Below are 18,194 nucleotides of genomic sequence, written 5' to 3'. Positions count from 1 at the left end.
AATGGAGCTCGAGACTCTAAAACAGTGTTCAGCCAGGGAGGCAAGAACAGGGCTAACGTAGCTGCTGAGGAGCTAACAAGAAACATTTCAAGGTCAAACAATGGGCCGCAGCGCACTGAGACACGCTGAGGCGCTCAGACTAGTTTAGATCCGCAGCCTCTCCATCCTTCAGGTATCTAGACTCTACAAATACAGAAGCTCCTCTATTAAACAGTTAAGTGCTGCGGTCTTCATCAGGAGTGCCCATTAAAAGTAAACCCATTTTCTTTTATATTTTATTCAGTCGATTTTAAACAATTGGGAGGCCAGAGAAGTAGTGGCAAATAAAAGATGCCTAATATCAAATTCAATTAGCCAGAACTATTTGGTGGCGAGATCAGAGCAGAAGCGCAAATGGCCGGGTTCTAAAAATATAATCTATAACATGACAAAGGCATAAAAATAATTAGAAAGAAGGAAAAAATGTAGTTCCAAACCTATTATCAGTGAAACAGTTGTTGTTCATTTATTTTTTACTCGTTTTTGATGCCCCAAAACAGCATACATGTAGTCCTTTAAACTTGTATTGCGAGCGTCGCGGCGGTTCCCTGAGATTTTACCCACAACAAGATTGAAATCAAACATTTGCGGTGGTGATGATGGCGTCTGTAATGACGGCCATAAATTATAGCAATCACAGTGTGAAACAACAGCTAAGATAAGTAGCAGCAGAGACCTGGGCCGGCCTGACAACAACAATACAAACCAGCTCTGTAAACTTGGCACAGCCGCATGCAAAGCTATTACATGGAGAAAAAAAAAAAAAAAAGTCAAGACTAAACATCCGAATTATGATGGGTCAGGATGGGTGGGCGTTGTAGAGTCAACCCTTTAAACTATAGCGCTGTAACGCTGCAGCTGAAACAGAATTCAGGGTTTGGTGATGGGGGACTACCGCCACAGACAACAGGCAGCAGACAGGAATGTCTTTGTGAGAAGATGGACTTGGTTACTTTATAACGATTGCTTGCATTCAAATAGTTTAATATCACGACATGAAAACGAGAAAGATATCTCTAAAATAATCTGTGAACTACTAATAATTCGTATATTTGCAGAAAACAACCCATGTTTTTCAAAATGTCATAAGCAGTTATCTGACATTTAATAACCAGGCGCCGAATAATAGCAAGGCCACTAACTGAAGTAATGTTGGAGTTCTTTGAGATCTTGGGGGTCTCTTGGTCCGTGATGGATTAAGACAGGTAGATTCTTCCTCCTCGTTAATGATTAACTAAGCTTTGAATAAAAGGAGAAACTGAAAATGTCTCTTTGTTAAGATGTAGAATAGCCGTAAAATTAAAGTGTCCAAGACGTGATTAAGCACTTATACATTAGACCACAATAAAGTAGAGGAGTCATTATTATTATTATTATTATTATTATTATTATTATTATTATTATTATTATTATTATTATTATTATTATTATTATTATTATTATAACCTGATCCGAGCGCGAGCAAGAAAGACAAACACACACAGGAGAGAGAGAGAGAGAGAGAGAGAGAGAGAGAGAGAGAGAGAGAGAGAGAGAGAGAGAGAGAGAGAGATTGATTTACCAAGCCCCGACATCTCGCCTTTTACTGCGGCTCGTAAATCTGTCTCAAGACGGCAGCACGCGCACAACCGGTTTTTGAAATATATTCTTCTCCTGCGCGAGACGTGAGGTCTTCCCCCTGTTATGGGCTTGCACCACAGATCCTGTGGCTTGGTTGGTATAACCCCATAATCTTAAAAATAAATAAATAAAAAATGTTAAGGGCCAATCAGAATCAATAACTAATAACATATGAGTGGTCAATTGTTTTTATTTATTATTATTATCTGTGAGCGTGAACGCGCTCATCACTGTTGTGTCATCATTATGAAGGAAACAGTATCCATAATTGATATTCTATTCATATTTGAAATTCATCCGTCCGTACATTAAAAAGCAGCTATAGAGCATTTTAATAGGCTGTGGTGACTGTTTTGTTGTCAGACATGACAGGATCAGTGACTTTGGAGCAATGTTCAAACTTCCTCTATTGTTGGCTTCAGAAAGCCTGGTCAGAGGCGTGCTGAGTTACAGTGTACAGCCATCACACTTTATATGTTCTACATTTTTACCATTAAGCTTATCATGTTGGCCGTTGAATGAAGTGATTTTGTGTGCTTCACATCCCAGATCACAGCCAACAATCCGAGCAAGCTCCTGGATGCTTTTGAGTATTTTATCTTAATACTAATGGCTATGCACTTATATTAGGGGTGATATAAACTGTAGCGTTAATTGCTGCGTGATCTTTACTGCTGGCTTTACAGCACTGCTGGGTCCATGCTAAGATAAACGTTTTTCAACAAACCCTCCTTTTGCAACCACATTTAACGTCCACAACGTTTTAATTTAGTGAAACCTCATCAATCGAAAGGTCACGCGGGATAAAAACTAAGTCATGCTCCAAATTAATATTCTCTTCTATTGATGCACTGCAATCTAACGTTCGTGAGCGGAAGAAACGGTATTTTGTTTTTTAATTTTTGTTAATCCTCTTCTTTCATGACGTGCGCGCAGTCACTGTAGACAAACGTGAGAGGTGTGTGTCAGAGCTGCTTCCACAGGATGTTATTGTGCATGACATAAGAGCAGTTAGCGCGTCGTTGTCACAAGGAAAAGGTAAAGAGGGGTTGTTTAATACTTTACTATCAATACGCTCATGGCCTAATGCTCCGCCATTAGTCATACAGGACACAGAGACCTATTTATCACTCACATCTAACGGGTATGATCGCTGCTGTAACACACAACTGTAGGCTCATCACCCTGTAGGCCTGCACGTCTCCATCCACTGAATGCAGCATCACTGAAACAGCACGGTCACTTTGCAGGAAAGGGACCTGAATAGAGGGATTACAGATTGACACAGGTATGACTTATCTGCCTGGCAGTTTGTTTCCTTACAATTCTTCTTCTTTTTTTTTTTTTTTTTTTTTTTTTGTTCCGATGCTGTGGCGTCTTCAAGAAAGAGGGGCTTAAAGAGTCTACTGGAGGAGTCTGCTTCCTATTGTAAATAAAAATCTAAGCAAAGGATATATACCAAGAAATTCATAGTGTCGCTTTGTCTGGTTCCTCTTAATTGAGGACACTGATTTGATCATACGTATCCGACTTTTTAATTAGTTAATCATTTACGATAACTGTTGTTAATTCATAAAACCTACTGACTAACGTTACTCTCCAAAGGCACATTGCCACAGCATTACACTACAACAGGCCGGCCTATAAAAAGAAATAGTGTGCGTGTTGCAACTTGGCAGCCATTATTTGGCTCTCTCTTTTTAATACTTAATACATGTCTACTTTTAAATGGCTCGCACGCGCTCTCGCTGGCACACACACACACACACACACACACACACACACACACACACACACACACACACACACACACACACACACACACACACACACACACACACACACACACACACACACACAGCTTGTGCAGTAGTAGAAGCCTGGCAGCCATATATCTCTCGTGACGACCTCCTCCTGCAGCCCGCGCGCCTGCACCGTGACCTCCTCGGCTCCTCGCGCTCTCCAGAATAATAAATTTCTCGGGCAACGCGGCAGCAACCAGAGAAAAAAAAAGGGGAAAAAAAAAACGCGCTGGCGATTTGTCTGGCAATTAGCAAACCACCGCGAGACTCCCCGGGCCAGAGAGAGAGAGAGAGAGAGAGAGAGAGAGAGAGAGAGAGAGAGAGAGAGAGAGGAGAGAGAGAGAGAGAGAGAGAGAGAGGGAGAGGGAGAGAGAGAGAGAGAGAGAGAGAGAGAGAGAGAGAGAGAGAGAGAGAGAGAGAAGTTGGTGTAACTGTTGTTCTTGGGTTGAGTGGGTTCGGGTGAGTGTGTGCCAGTCCCTGATGATCAGTGACCCATGTGAACTCGTGCAAGCGCGCAAACACACATAGTAGAGACATACTTGGTGATGGTGACTTGTACGTGCATGTCACATGTCATGTCTAGGTGTGCACGTGTGAAAGTGTGTGCGTTGTGGAGCCTGAGAGCCTGCAGCTTCCTGTGTAAAGCTGCTGTTGAAACATCAGCTCCATCAGCTGGTCCAAACATCTCAGTGACAGCACACTGAAAAGCAGCTTCTCTGTAAACTACAGGGCAGAGTGAGCGCTGGCTCACATCTGCCTGCCTGACCCCTTGGTGTTTCATGCTTTTACTTCACAGTTATTTAACTGCTAATCCCACTGAGATTACAAAAACAAATCTCCTTTTAGATGGAGAGAAGCACAAGGGCAAACGATAAAGCTGCAGAAAAACCAAGGCCGACCAACATCCAGGGGCAGAAACAGAGTGAAAATCACAGAAACTAATGTCTAGTTTCACTAAATAAGAGCTCAGTGAGCATTTATGCATGCAGTAGCAGAACAGCAGGACTTTTAATTTAACAAGTGAGTTTTAATGAACCAGCATGAGCTCAGGGCAGAAATTAGATTTACTCCATTCAAGGTTTTATACTGAGAAACTTTACAAACTACTTCACAGCATTTCTGTGTAAATCAATGAGCAGTAGAACTACAGCATTAATACTGCTGGGTTATGTTTTCATTACCCTGTGGTATGTAAGTATTCATGCCACCTGAATGCAACATTTCTCCACAAAATGCATTATGTCTCACAAATATATTGAATTTATTTTCTGCAACAATGTTTTGTTTTTTTGTTTTTTTGCTTTGAAACCTGCAGCTCTTTTATTGATGTATTGCAACCTATTCTGAAGCATTACAGCTGTCAGGTTCAACCACAGTGAACAGAAACATGTCACAAGTCTGCATTTCTAAATGATAACATTTGTTTTTCAGCGTCTGCCAAACACTTTGCATGCTCATCCACTACCCAAACCTCCGCCCCATACATTTACTATGGGATGCCACAGTGTCCCCAGCTTCCCGACTGAACAGGTTGTTAAATGTTCTCTGAGCGAGCAACCATTGCCATGCGTGTGCTGTGTCACCATCATGCTGGTGTGCATGTTGCTCTCATTATCTTGCTCTCTTAGGTGTTATGTCTATATTCAGGTTGTGACTTTGCAAATGGTATATCACACCACATGTAACCAAAGACCAGGAAAACACATAGGTACAAGGGTAAAAATACAAGGCCACTAAACTGGATCTCCCACTTGTTTGGTTGCCATGTACATCATTTGTGATGCATCGTTGTCCTGTCTGCTGTTCAGGTGGAGTCGGCTATCAAACCTGCAATTTTCCACTGCTGGAAAAATTGGAAATGGAAAAAAGTACTGAAAATTGTTGAGTATTGAATGTTAGTACAAAATGCCTGGCATATCATGCCTAATTTTCACTGAATCAATAAGATGATTTAAAACATATGTTTGATAATTTCATTTCTAATTGTACTTGGACAAAGTTATTTTAAGGTTGTTTGTTTTAGTATTACGATAACTGTAATATACTGATGCCAATAATGCATTTAATCTTATCAGTGCTTTTGTCAAACAAAATAGTTTTTTTTATTTATTTTGGAGTGGGTACTAAACCCCAGGTACCATATTTACATGGAAGATTTCTAACAATCCATGTGCTGCGACCTCTGACCTTTCATCTCTTCTGCCATTGGTAAATGAAGCCATTGAACCACTCTACCTCCTCATTTGCTCTGAGTGGACTGAGGTGAGAATGGCATAGAAATTACTTGTATGTAATCTAAAGGAAAAACATCCGGTTGGGGGGTGTCTTTAAAACCCACTGTGGCACATGACTACATCATACAGCCTTTCTGAATAAAGTTTAAATGAGACACTGTATGTTTATCTACACCACATGTCTGATGCAGCTCTTCCTTCATCAAATGTAAGAGAACTGAGAAAGAGTTGCCATCAAGATGCAAAATGTGCAACTCTGGGTTATAATGACTGCAACGCCAAATAATAGAGTGTAGTTTAAGAAGACAGTCAGGTCAACAAAAAGCCACAGGTCTGATCCCAAGAACCACGAGTCCCACAGACAGAACCCTAAAGCAACTCAGAACCACATCCTGTGTGCGCTGGTTGAGAGCAGCACTTCAAACATTAATTATGCACACTTAACAAGTAGATTGGAGTTTTTTTCAGAGCACATACTGCACATGACATCACAATCTCTGTTGATATTAATTTGAATGACGTATGAGTGGCTGTTAAAATGATATAAATGGTGTAATGTAAACCAGGCAATGAAGGGGAATACCTGCACTGTATGGGAACGTTTTATAGCACAGTGAAACAAAACTGACCAAGAGCATCTTCCCCCTATTCCATTTTCCCTTTGATTAATCAGTACTCCCCAACACACACACACACACACACACACACACACACACACACACACACACACACACACACACACACACACACACACACACACACACACACACACACAGAGTACCCCTGCCAGCTGCAGGTCAGATTACCAGGCTGGAAAATGACCACCAACCCAATGCAGGTAAATAATGGCGGCAGCAGTTCACTGAATTGCACACAATGACTTTTACAGCAAAACTATCAGCATTCTATCTTGTTTTATTTTATTTTCCGGCTTCGGTGAATACCTTTGTCAAAGTGAGAGCCTTGAATTTTTTGAATTTTATTGAACATATTCTGGTGTAAAATTCTCCTCCTGAATACATTGTGCAAACAGGGCTGGAACAAGCAACAGCAGCTTTTCAGCAAGGAAATCAGGAGGGGCAGGCTGTGTTTACACTAAGGTTCCAGTCTGTCCAAATAATGTCCAGCATCAGGCTGCACATTCCCTCTCTTTCAGCCAGTCTAACAGGCCCAGCTGACCCTTTCATACCAAATCATACTCTTAGAATGTCTAACAGTGCTTTGTATCACAGCAGCCAATGCCTTAGATTAAGAGGGAGGATGAAACCCTACCCCCCCACCCCACCCCCCACCCCCTTTTATTTTAACTTCTTTCAGTCAGTCTCTGTCTCATCAACACAACCCCATCAAACTATTATCAGTCAGGAGTGGCCTGCAGCTGACCTCTGCTCAGGTGCTTAGCTTACTTTGTCTGTCTAACTGTCTCTCTGGGTGTGGGAGCGGAGATATCGCCGCCGTGCCCGCTGGTTACAGTGTCCTCAACTCGGCCTGTTATGACTAAGTGGCCCGGGGGCTCCGGAGGTCTGGGAATGTCCGAGCGATCGGAGGGTCCAGAAGCCTTGCGGGGTCAAGGGGGGCCATGGGTGGTGGGGGTAGGAGTGGTGTGTGTGTGTGTGTGTGTGTGTGTGTGTGTGTGTGTGTGTGTGTGTGTGTGTGTGTGTGTGTGTGTGTGTGTGTGTGTGTGTGTGTGTGTGTGGGGGGGGGGGGGGGGGGATAACCACGGGTCAGCCTCTGGCTTCAGAGCCAGTGGACCTCATCGGTCAGAAAAACGTGTCCCCTGGTTGAACCCTCTGTGGCCGCAGCTTGGCCATTCCGCTGCCCCTCCATGACCATCGATTTTTTTCTCTCCTGCTCTCTCTCCCTGCCTTTCCTTCGATAGGCACCGCTTATATTTCTCTCATCTGTTTCTCTTACTTCTCCACGCATCGCATCGCGCCATGGCCGGCATCCCATGAGAGACCGGAGCCCCTCCACCAGAACCGGTGCCCTTTTATTTTTAATCCCGTGCAGATTGATTTCTGAAGGGGTCAAACAGGAGTGAGTGCGCTTCCTGGGGCAGCTACTGCTCGGCTCAGCAGATACCGGAGGCCTGAGCGCACACGGCGACCGGCGATCGTTCGCAGTTCATTTGGAAAGCATCGTCGATCGTTTGTTTTCCAAGTAAATTGTTTTGGAGCGCAACAGAGAGAGTATCCATTAACCAGCGTTCCCCCCAGTTCTTTTAATTTTTCTTTTTCACCCTACCTCCTCCCCCCGCATCCCTCTCCCCAATTGAGTGCCGTATTATTCATATTCCCTACTGCACAGCCTGTTTGCACCTGGCCGACACACACACATACTCACACACATACGCAACAATATCTCATTAAAAGCTATAGGCCTTAGCCACAGTAACACTTTATAACCACAGAAACACAGCTAAGACAAAATGCATAATAAGCTCCGGGTGAACCAGAAATTATTCACGCGGGCCATTCTGTCACACATTCGTAAGATCATTTCAGAATTTTCCTGAAGTAATAGGAGGCTGCTTTAAGTTTGGAATCAGTTGCATCATACATGGGCGGTAAATAAAAAATACACATTCAGCTGAATCCGAAGAATGCTAAAAAAACATTAACTGGTACCTATATCAAATCAAATCCCGTGCGTAAAAGACGCATAATAACACATTTTACGCACAACAGATGCGGCAGGCCTGGAGTGACAAACAGGCACAGAAAGGACACCGTCACGGCAGAGGGGAACGGAAACAGTTGCACAAACTCGGGAGAAAACAGAAAACAGCACAACACAAGCCCGACCTCTGTAGCCGTATACGATGCATGCAAACACACGCATTCACAGACACACACACCTTCCAACACAAACACGCAGCTCCAAAAGTCCCTGTGCTAAAATCAAAGCTGCCCCCTTCGCCTGACCTCGCCAAATGCGCAGGGGGCAATAAAACCATAAAAACGCCAACGAGCCGTCAGAGACAGAGGAGCAAGAGAGCCAAAGACAGAAAAGGGGAGACAAAATGAAGTTCCCAGGCCTCTTACCTTAGAAGCCACCACTCTGAGCGACCCCTGGGCCATCTTCTTGTGCGGGGCTCTCTGACTGGTTTGTTGGAGTTTCTATGGAAGGATTTTCTTCTTTCCAACGAGGAAGAAAAAAGTTTTTTTTTTCTTATGGTAGGATACTTGTGGGGTGTAAAAATAGCTTGCTGATGGGTGGGAAGGGGAGGTGTATGTATGTGTGTGTATTTGTGTGTGTGTGTGTGGTGGTGGTGGTGGTGGTGGTGGTGGGGGGGGTGTCTTCCAAGTGTCTTCCAAGACGTCTTCTTTTTCTCCTCCTCTGTCTGTCTCTGTTCCTTGCCCTCTCTCTCCTGGCAGACGGGGACTTGTGTGCGGCTGCCGGAAGACAATAGAGAAGAAGGAGAAGAAGTGTTTAAAGAAGAACAAGTGATTAATGATTTTTTCTTGTATAATTCTCGCATTTTTCTTGAGGTGCCGTCCCCTCTGTCCTGTCCAGAAAATAATGGAGGCGAACTTTTTCAGAGGGTTGGGGAGGGTGAAGGGTGGGGGTGGGCATCCTCACAAAAATCTGCTCCCATTCACAGAAGCAGCAGAAGGCCTCGCTGATAAAGGGAGCTGAAAAAAGAATAAGGATTCCTTGGTGGATTTTATTGTGCGCGGTGTCAGCCCGCACGCAAATTCATTTATTTCAACTTGGACTGCAAGTGCTCAGGGGCTTTAGGGGTTATTGTTGAGGCACATATGTGTGCATGTGTGAGAATATTGGGGTGGGGGTGTCTGTTGAGATGCTCCAATATAGAACAATTGGTGTGTAGCGAACAGTACAGCACTCGGACACAAATATTATCTTATGTGAGGAGAGGTACACCGCCTGAGGGTTTGTGTATGTGTATGGAGGAGGGGGTATCAAACCTCACTGCCTTCACCATAGAAGATGAAAATATGTGTATATTTTTTTGGCTCGTTTCCAGCAACTGCAAATTAATGCACACAGGAAAAGCGTTAAATTGGAGTGAAGGCGCGCTGTAGTCACTTTGGAGTAGAGTGGATCATAGTAAAATAAAGAAATAAATAAAACACAACAGTGAAATGGATTTTTGTAGTAATGAAACAGCGAAATATTTGACAATACAGGCTTACAAGCATATACGCGCATCACCATGTGTATGGTTTTGCCATTTTGGCGCATGTGTTTGTGTGTGAGCGTGTGTTTGAGCACGTCTGGGTACAGTTTGATAGGAGGGCGGTTTTAGCGCTGGGGGAGCCTTTCATAAACAGGAAGAAAACAGATAAATGGGCAGAGGGAGTCTCTGTGGCAAGAGGCCCAGGGAGAAATCAACCAACAAGTAATAGGGAATCTTCTCTGGGCCGAGGAATACGAGCGGACCAATTTGGGGGGCACACTTTTTTTGTTTAAAGTTCATGGAGAGGAATGCTATTTTCTCGTTCTCCCCCCTCTTGCTCTATATTTTTCGATACCTGCTCTAAGAAAAGAAAATGAAAATTAATACGGGAGCCGCGCCTTACAAAAGAAGCCATTCGTCTTGTTGATTATCTATTTGGTTGTCAGGGTTTGAGCTATGGCGCCGGCCCGCTCCCTTTTTGTAATATATAAAAAATAAAACACACATGCGCGCACAGCACCGGTCCAGAAAACACCGATAGGGGAAAAAAAAGTGTTGTGCAAAAATTACACTCATTAAAGCATTAAAAGACCACGAACCGAGAAACTATTTAATGTTTTTTTTTTTTTTTTTTCTTCAGAACCAGAGGAGGAAGGGAGGGGGTGTCCCATACTGTGTCGGCCGGTGCAAGCGCGTCTGAGCAGCCGTTAAATTAACGGGAGAACGAGAGTGAAACGGAGGGACGGTTTGTGATTTAAAACGAGATTACAGGACGTAATGTACCAAGATCACTCACGGCCGGGACAGATTAATCATTGCAGGCTGCTGATTTCTCAAGACAGGTCGCTGTGCGTTTCTAGGCAAAACCAACAGTGAAATTAAATGAGATTATTTATTGTGTGTGCATGTGGGACTGTGTGAATGTATGCTTTAAATACATCCTTCACCGTAAACCTCGATGAGGGGAGAGAGGAGGAAGTGTTTGGCTCCTTCAGACCTGCTGTGGAAGCGAAAAGGAAATTATTCTTTCACATTATGGTACACTTGAGAAGAAATACAATAGTAAAAAATAAAATCTACAGTGAAAAAGAAAGTGTTTAAAAGCCTCGTAATGAATTTAAACTGAAGGATTTTATCAACGTTGACAGACCTTCAAACTTCGTCCTTTTCAGCGATATTTAATAGTAGGTTAGAAATTTCATTTTAGAAGAAATTGAACAAAGAGAGAAGAAGTAGAAACCGACACTTTTTTATCCATTTATTTAAATTTCTATGAACTATTTACAAATAATAGGAAGGTAGACACTGACGAGGCATAAGCAGAGAAAGGAGCAACTTACATATGGAGGAGGTAACACATGTTCAACAATCATTGTTATCATCATCATCATCGTCAGTAACAATAGAAACGGATCTTTGGAATGTAAATAAAATAACATCAATTAAAAAAACACTTGGAGAATAAAATATCGAAAAAGTGGCACAAGGTGACAGAGGAGAGAGATAGGAGGAGAAGCAAGGAGAAAAAAGAAGTGTGCGCGCATTTAATGTGCGAAGACAGAGACAAAGAGGAAAACTCAACACCATTCAGACATGCAATAAAAGGCTCCTTCTTTTTCTCAATGTCCCTGGCCAGAACAACTGCTGATAATTAAATTACATTTTCTTTATTTTCCACATACAAGAAATGAATAGCGCTTTTTCGTATTGCAGGTAATAATAATTATTAGAATAACTCGTCACACAATTTCAAAAATATAAAAGCTCGAAAAGCTGTCACTTCATTAAACGAGCAAGAAAAAAATAAGATGGCCAAAAAATAAAAACATATATATCAGTACAACTGAGGTAATAGGTAGTACATTGTATAGTGCTGCGTTTATAATGCGTTCTTGAGCTATACGCGCTTTGGCGTGATACCGTGTTGCCTATTTGTACCGGGATTTTGGTTTGGAAATTAGTGTCCTTTGTTTAGGCAGCTTTATAAACCCTGTTTGGTACAAGGTGGAAATGCCTTAATTCAACTTTTCTCTTAAATCACCCTGTCAGTCTGTTCCCTGTATACAACATCACAAAATGAACAATCAATGGACCACATAAACGCTCCTTGTCATTCTCAGCAATAACAGCATAAAGTATATTTTTTACAGTCAACACTGAATTCAAAAATAACTATAATTCAAATTTAAAAGCTATATTCTGTCATTGAACAAAACAGAAATACCAACAGTTATAACAAGAAGACAGGAAACTGTCTGGTGTCATTTTGAATCATAATGGAGGTTATATTTGATGTTAGAGTACTGTAAGGACGGACAGCGGCATGGTGTGTGTGTGTGTGTGTGTGTGTGTGTGTGTGTGTGTGTGTGTGTGTGTGTGTGTGTGTGTGTGTGTGTGTGTGTGTGTGTGTGTGGCGGAGTGTTAAAATACTTCTCTTGACGATACGAGAGTTCCATTTATTACACGTGCGTGTGTGAGGGTGATGGGTAGTGGTTTGGGGAGGGGTGCAGGAGGGTTGGGGCGAGGGGTAATGGGTAGAGCCGCGGTTCACCCCTTTGCTTTGTACCCGCAGAGTAAACATGACAAATGGGGCCCGAGTTTGGCATGATTAAAGATGAAAACGAGGATCCATCTTCACAAAAAAAAAAGGCCCGGATAGAAAAAAGACCGAAACAAACCACACGCACGAGGGCACATTATCCGCCTGCTGTCTTATGCTCTGTCATATGGAGGAGTTTAAAAAACCGAGATATAAGAAAGGAGAGAGAGAGAGAGAGAGAGAGAGAGAGAGAGAGAGAGAGAGATGGGTAGTAAAGCAGCGGCATCATTTTCTCAATTCTTTCAGACACCTTCTTCGCCTACTTTTGTTCATTTCTTTTTTTATGAATGGGTAATCCCCCCTCCACCCACTCCCACGCCATAACGTCATATACTGTGTAACATCAGCACTGATCAGAGCCAAAAAGGCGGCAATGACATCCCTCTTTCCCTCCAGAGCAAAAGCGTTATTCCGGTCCAAAGTGCGGGCTCCGGTGGTTTCAGGCTTGGCTGCCGTCTCGGCGATCAGTTTGGGAATAAGGGAGGGAGAGGAAGGGCAGAAATCAGACACTGAGCCAAGGAAACGGGCTATAGGGGTCCGGCGCGGTTCTGGGAGCCGGTTAGAGCCTGGGAGTTTGTGTTGTTTGTTCCGGAGCGAACCTTGGTGTTAGGCAGCTTGTGGTCCTTCTTCCATTTCATCCTCCGGTTCTGGAACCAGATCTTGATCTGCCGCTCTGACAGGCATAGCGTGTGCGCGATCTCCACCCTGCGCCTGCGCGTCAGGTACCGGTTGTAGTGAAACTCCTTCTCGAGTTCCAGGACCTGCTGGCGCGTGTAGGCCGTCCGCGAGCGCTTCGGCTCGCCCCCTGTGTAGTTTGAACTCACTGTGGGAGAACAATGGGGATAAATGGCCATCACAACCTTAACCACTCCAGATAAGAACACTACAATACAATCACCCCCAAAAGGCTATATAAAACAGCAACAATCATAACAATAATAGTGAGGCTAACAATAACAATAATAATAATAATGATAATTGTAAAGAAGTTAGAATTGTAAACTGTTTATCGCATCAGCTGTCTTTCAGATTTTCATCAATGCAAATCACTGTGGAAAAGGAGACAGGCTTTGATACAATAAGGGCTTGTGTTAAAACTTCACAGAGAATTTTATGTCTAGTAGTGAGGACTCATTTAACCTGAAAAAGTGAACCGCACATCAGCCACAGGAGGGGGAAAAATCAGTGCATCATCGAGCATGCAAGGAAGAGAAATAAAGCCATGGCCACCGCGGCTGGACCGATTGCGATAGCATACAAAATGGCTGTAACCTTGGCGGACCCTTTCATGATTGCAAGTCTATACGACGACGAATATTTTTCTGTGCTTTCACGTGCAGCTGTGGTCGCTGAACTAGTTTATTTTACACTACAGTTTGTTGCCGAGACTGCATTTTCAGCAAAGGCATGTTGTCAGGTGTCATTTTTAGGCCCTGCGGCGGTGTGAATCCTCCCGGCAGAGCCACTCTGACGCTGGTGTCCAAATGTTGTGATACGAGAGCAAATCGGGGCCACGGCCGCATTGAAAGGTCGGCTGCTGCTGTTCTGACACGTTTACGCACGCACGACCGGGACTGGCGGAATATGTCAATACATAAAAACAGAAGGAGCATCTAAAGGAGCGGGTGCCTTTTCTTTCACCGATGTTATACACAGATGTCACGCACGGAGAGCAAGGATGGTAGCATTGTCTGCCTCCCATAAACTGGTTGAGAATAAAGGTGATTGTGGGGGTGTAGCAGCTACACGACGGCACTGAATGGCCGACTGGGTAATGATTCTACAAATCGCCCAAACTACAACCACACAGCAGCAGCCAAACCTTCTGCGATGGGCTCCGATGTCTCCCAAGACATGCCTGCTGGAGTAACTCAGCAAATGGAAAAACACAAGACTTTTCTTACCAAGTAAACAGTCCGGTGGAGTGAATGAATTACGGTGACTGTGCAAAAAGTGGCATTTTGTCGCCGCGCGAACATGCACTCCACTTATCCCGATGCGCAATAGACAGCAAGTCTATTATGTCACTACAGACGAGCCATAATAGACTGGAGCTATTCGGTTTTACATTAGTGTTTTACGGCCGGCTCCATAAACATGAATATTTCAGCTGCCATAAAACTTTCCCTCCCCTGGAACATCGAGGAAAGAAGCAAGGCTCGAGTAAAGTACACCGTTTACACAACCCGACCACTTAAAATCAAATTACCAAAGCATAAAAGATAACTTATGGCCACGGTCGGAGTTGTCATAAGGCGAGGAATTAGAGCAGACGAGACTGAGATCGGACTTCAAAAGGCACCTCAGTGGAGAGGTGTAATAAAAATTTATGGAGGGTGTAATTATATTGGCCCTGCAAACAGACGATCGTAAATCTTGACCCAAGGGCTACTCTTCTACTTCTAACAGAAAACAGGGAGGGGAAGCCGTAGATTTTGACGGTGGACACCTAGCTGACTGCATGGGTTTTAACTGCAGGCACAAAGGCGCAGCGAAGGCGAGAGGGGGAGAGAGAGAAAGAAGTTTGCATGCAGCACTTACCGATGTTTACATGGACTTTCTTCATCCACGGATAGACTACGGGGTCCTTCCGAGTGCTCGCGGGGGACGAAGTGCTTTGACTGTGGGGCGTTTGGCCGCAAGACGGAGGCGGAGGCGGGCTCGGTGTCACCGAGTCGCAGCGGTGGCTCTGCTCCGGGACGGGGGTTGTCTGTAGTCCGGACGGGGGTAGGACGTGACCCCGGGGGGACATCACCACCGATGCGGGCTGCCCTGCACGCTGGCACGGCGTGTAGGGCGGCTCGGCTCGCTGCTGGTGGTGCGGGTGGTGTTGATGGTGGTGGTAGAGAGAGTCCGGTTGAAAGGCAGCAGGCTCCTGTCTCTGGGAGCTGTAATAGTCCGGAGAGTGGCTGGGCAGATAGTCGCTCTGTGAGTATTCCTCGCACGGTGGGAACTTCGGGTCCACATAGTTGGAGTTGATCAAATAGGAGCTCATGGCCATTAATTTCAGTCTTTTTGTGGAATTGCACCTACTCGGAAAATATATAACTAAAATTTATATCTCATCCCTTTACTCTTCGGTTATTCCTGTTCCGTTGAACCCTCCTACTTTTCTGTCAAGTGAACAAAGTTAAGAAGCCACGTGACGGCAGCCGGCCAATGGCGAGCCTCCAGGACGGACCCCGGATAAGGAAATAGGATTAAGCATATACACGGCCCCCGCACGCGCATCATCATATGGTCCCAGTTTGTGGGCATTCACAGTTTTACAATACTTTCCCCTCTCACTCCTAGTCTCTCTCCTTATGTCCATTCTCTCCATATATCTCTCCACCACACGTCGGCACGCATGCCGTCCTGAACAGGCAGAGAATCACAACAATAACAAAGCGCGTGTGAAAATATATTCCGCTCGAGTTGAATCCGCGCTGAAGAACGCGCGCGCGTGGACACACACGAGCAACAGAGTACAGTACAGATGACAAGTCCTCACTTACTGCAAACGAACCCTTTTCCCCCTATTACGCGTCTGGCTCGAACTTCAAATAGAAAAAAATAAAGAAAAAAGTAGCAGTAGAAGGAAAGCGCTTGGGGGGATTTAAAGTGGCGCCTGCACCACCCTCTGTGTATATATTTGGGTGTGTGTAGGGATGTCCTTGCCAAATCTTTTTTCTTTCTTTTTTTCCCTTGTTCTTCTCAAATCGCTAATAACGAGGAGTGGGAGAGTGGCCTGGCCGGCTGCTGCGCCGCCACCCAGCAGCAGCACCGTGTCAGAGATAAATCTGGCTTGTTTAGGATCGATAGAAAATTCATCAACTAATTCAGGTTACACGGCCTCCTAAATCACTAGCAGACCCTTGCATTAGGAACGAGAATCCAGCACCGTTTCCCTCTTTTTTGTTCCAACAGGCGCCCATTCCACATTTAACTCCCCTTGCATGTTAATTCAGCCTCATCCAGGGTCGCCTTTTGCCTTGCATGAATAAACAGGATTTATTTCCCTCCATTTTCCGATATTAACATCACTGGCATTGCAAGTCCATATGCCCCATCCAGATTGCGCTGCTGCTTTTGCCCTTGAGCTGTGCATTACTGAACACAGATACGCAGCTCTTTGTTTTGCCTCCGAAAGAGAATTCATCTCCCCAACCGTGACCCGATCACACTAGTTGTCACAGACTTTCATAGCTTTGTTTCCTCGTTTCCAACACTAATATACTACCATGTCGTCACTGTCTTTCTTACTGCTATAAACCCGACATAAAACACCACAAAACAGGGGCTTATACCTGTGTTACGCAGAATGCCAGAGACAAAGAGCACACTGCACTGTAAAGAATAATAACGTTCATCTTTTCAGATAACGAGTTTTAGAGTTATCTCTCTTTAATTCTACCAAATCTGCTTGCTGCAAATTAGTATTGCACATATAAAATATACTACAAAACACTGCCGTGAATAAAATTGCTGTTTTCCCAGTCAAAAGGAGTCTGTGCGCGTTCTGTGGTGTTATCAGTGGGAATGAAGGTGTGTGCACACACAAAGACACACAGGCAAGATGATGGAGATATCCAAGTCCTTTGTTTCGAGAAAATTGACCGTCTCTAAATCGAAACATTACCCCCCACTCACACTCCCAACCCCCCAGTACGCCTTCCTAGATGAACAGTAAAGTCGACCGCATCATTTTTCAACACGACAAATAATAAATAAAAACAGTCCAATTCAACCTGGAGTTGGCCTTTAAAATTGTGAGGCGGTTTGATGATCGAACAAGTAAAACTGACATAAAACTTACAGTTTTCTTCACTTTGGCAGCCACAACACGAGGCTTGTTGCACACAAGAGCTTTAAAATGAATATCAAATAACAGTACAGACTTAAAGGAAATGTTTGTATGTGCTGAAACGAAACGAAACCTCGCGGAAAAGATAGATTCTTTTAACCTGAACAGTTCAACATTTACAAATTCAAATATAAAGAAGCGATTCATGGCCTCATGAATGAAGGCGATACAACCCAATAACAGCTGCTGAAGGCCTCTCCTGCCCGTGTTGGATCCATCGCTGCCGTCGTGTATAAATCCACTATATACTCCCCTAGAAGCGAATTTGTGATTGTTTTAATGATTTTTACACAAATCCGGATCTACAGGGTAGATATAGAAGACAGCGGCTCTCTGGAGGCGCACGGTTACACCGTCGATAGACTTTTATTGCTTTCATAAACTCCCTGTCGCGGCCACACTGGAGTATTTTCATCCATCTGTACAGTCTCTGACCCCTGACCTCCTGACTGCTGGTGGGGATGTGGGAAATGAAGTTATAATGCTGTAACACTTCCTGTAAGTCAAGGGCAACGATTAACTCGCAAATAAAACAAGGTGAAATAAAATAAAACATTTTTTACGTTTCCTTCCTTCTAGACGTGAGGGCAGGTGTGCTCGAAGCTGACAGAATGGGAGAAATGGGAAACGAATTAAATCTTGAATATAAAAATAAAGGCCTATTCTCTGTATTCTGTTGAGTTGATAATTTCCTATCGGTGGTTTTTGTTACAATGGCGATCGAGCATTTAGTGATATTATGCCCTGGGAATGGTGAAATATTATTTATGTGAAATGCTATTTATATTGTTTTTCTCTATGCATTTATATGAAGTCAGATACTATTATTTCAGCGTGAGGAGGAAAGCAGGCCTCTGTCAATGACAGTCATTTTTTAGTCTCCTTTTTATATATTTGAATATTCCCTTCG

At 43.9% G+C, this 18,194-nt stretch overlaps 2 protein-coding genes across 2 annotated transcripts in view; both read right to left on the bottom strand.

Moving 5' to 3' along the window:
• hoxb3a (homeobox B3a) overlaps positions 1-8,808 on the bottom strand; it is a 40,356-nt gene extending 31,548 nt beyond the window's left edge. The window contains exon 1 of the mRNA XM_070981809.1: positions 8,740-8,808. The gene's annotated coding sequence lies outside the window, so the exon portion shown is untranslated. The remainder of the gene's footprint in view (positions 1-8,739) is intronic.
• Positions 8,809-12,697: 3,889 nt separating this feature from the next.
• hoxb4a (homeobox B4a) lies at positions 12,698-15,439 on the bottom strand. Its single transcript, XM_070981812.1, has 2 exons — positions 14,980-15,439; positions 12,698-13,261 (listed from the first exon to the last, which is right to left on the bottom strand). The coding sequence occupies exons 1-2, from the start codon at positions 15,437-15,439 to the stop codon at positions 12,966-12,968; spliced, it is 756 nt and encodes a 251-aa protein (XP_070837913.1). The 3' UTR covers positions 12,698-12,965.
• Positions 15,440-18,194: the final 2,755 nt, after the last annotated feature.

This window comes from Chaetodon trifascialis, chromosome 15 (assembly GCF_039877785.1).
Source record: "Chaetodon trifascialis isolate fChaTrf1 chromosome 15, fChaTrf1.hap1, whole genome shotgun sequence".
NCBI classification, from domain to species: Eukaryota; Metazoa; Chordata; class Actinopteri; order Chaetodontiformes; family Chaetodontidae; genus Chaetodon; species Chaetodon trifascialis.
Note: the sequence above shows the minus strand (reverse complement) of the source record. Positions and strands in the feature narration are given on the sequence as shown.

Coding starts and splice junctions, on each gene's coding strand:
- hoxb4a (XM_070981812.1), bottom strand. CDS start 15,439: ATGGCCATGAGCTCCTATTTGATCAACTCCAACTATGTGGACCCGAAG. Junction 13,262..14,979: donor GAAAGTCCATGTAAACATCG/GTAAGTGCTGCA, acceptor GTTCTCCCACAG/TGAGTTCAAACTACACAGGG.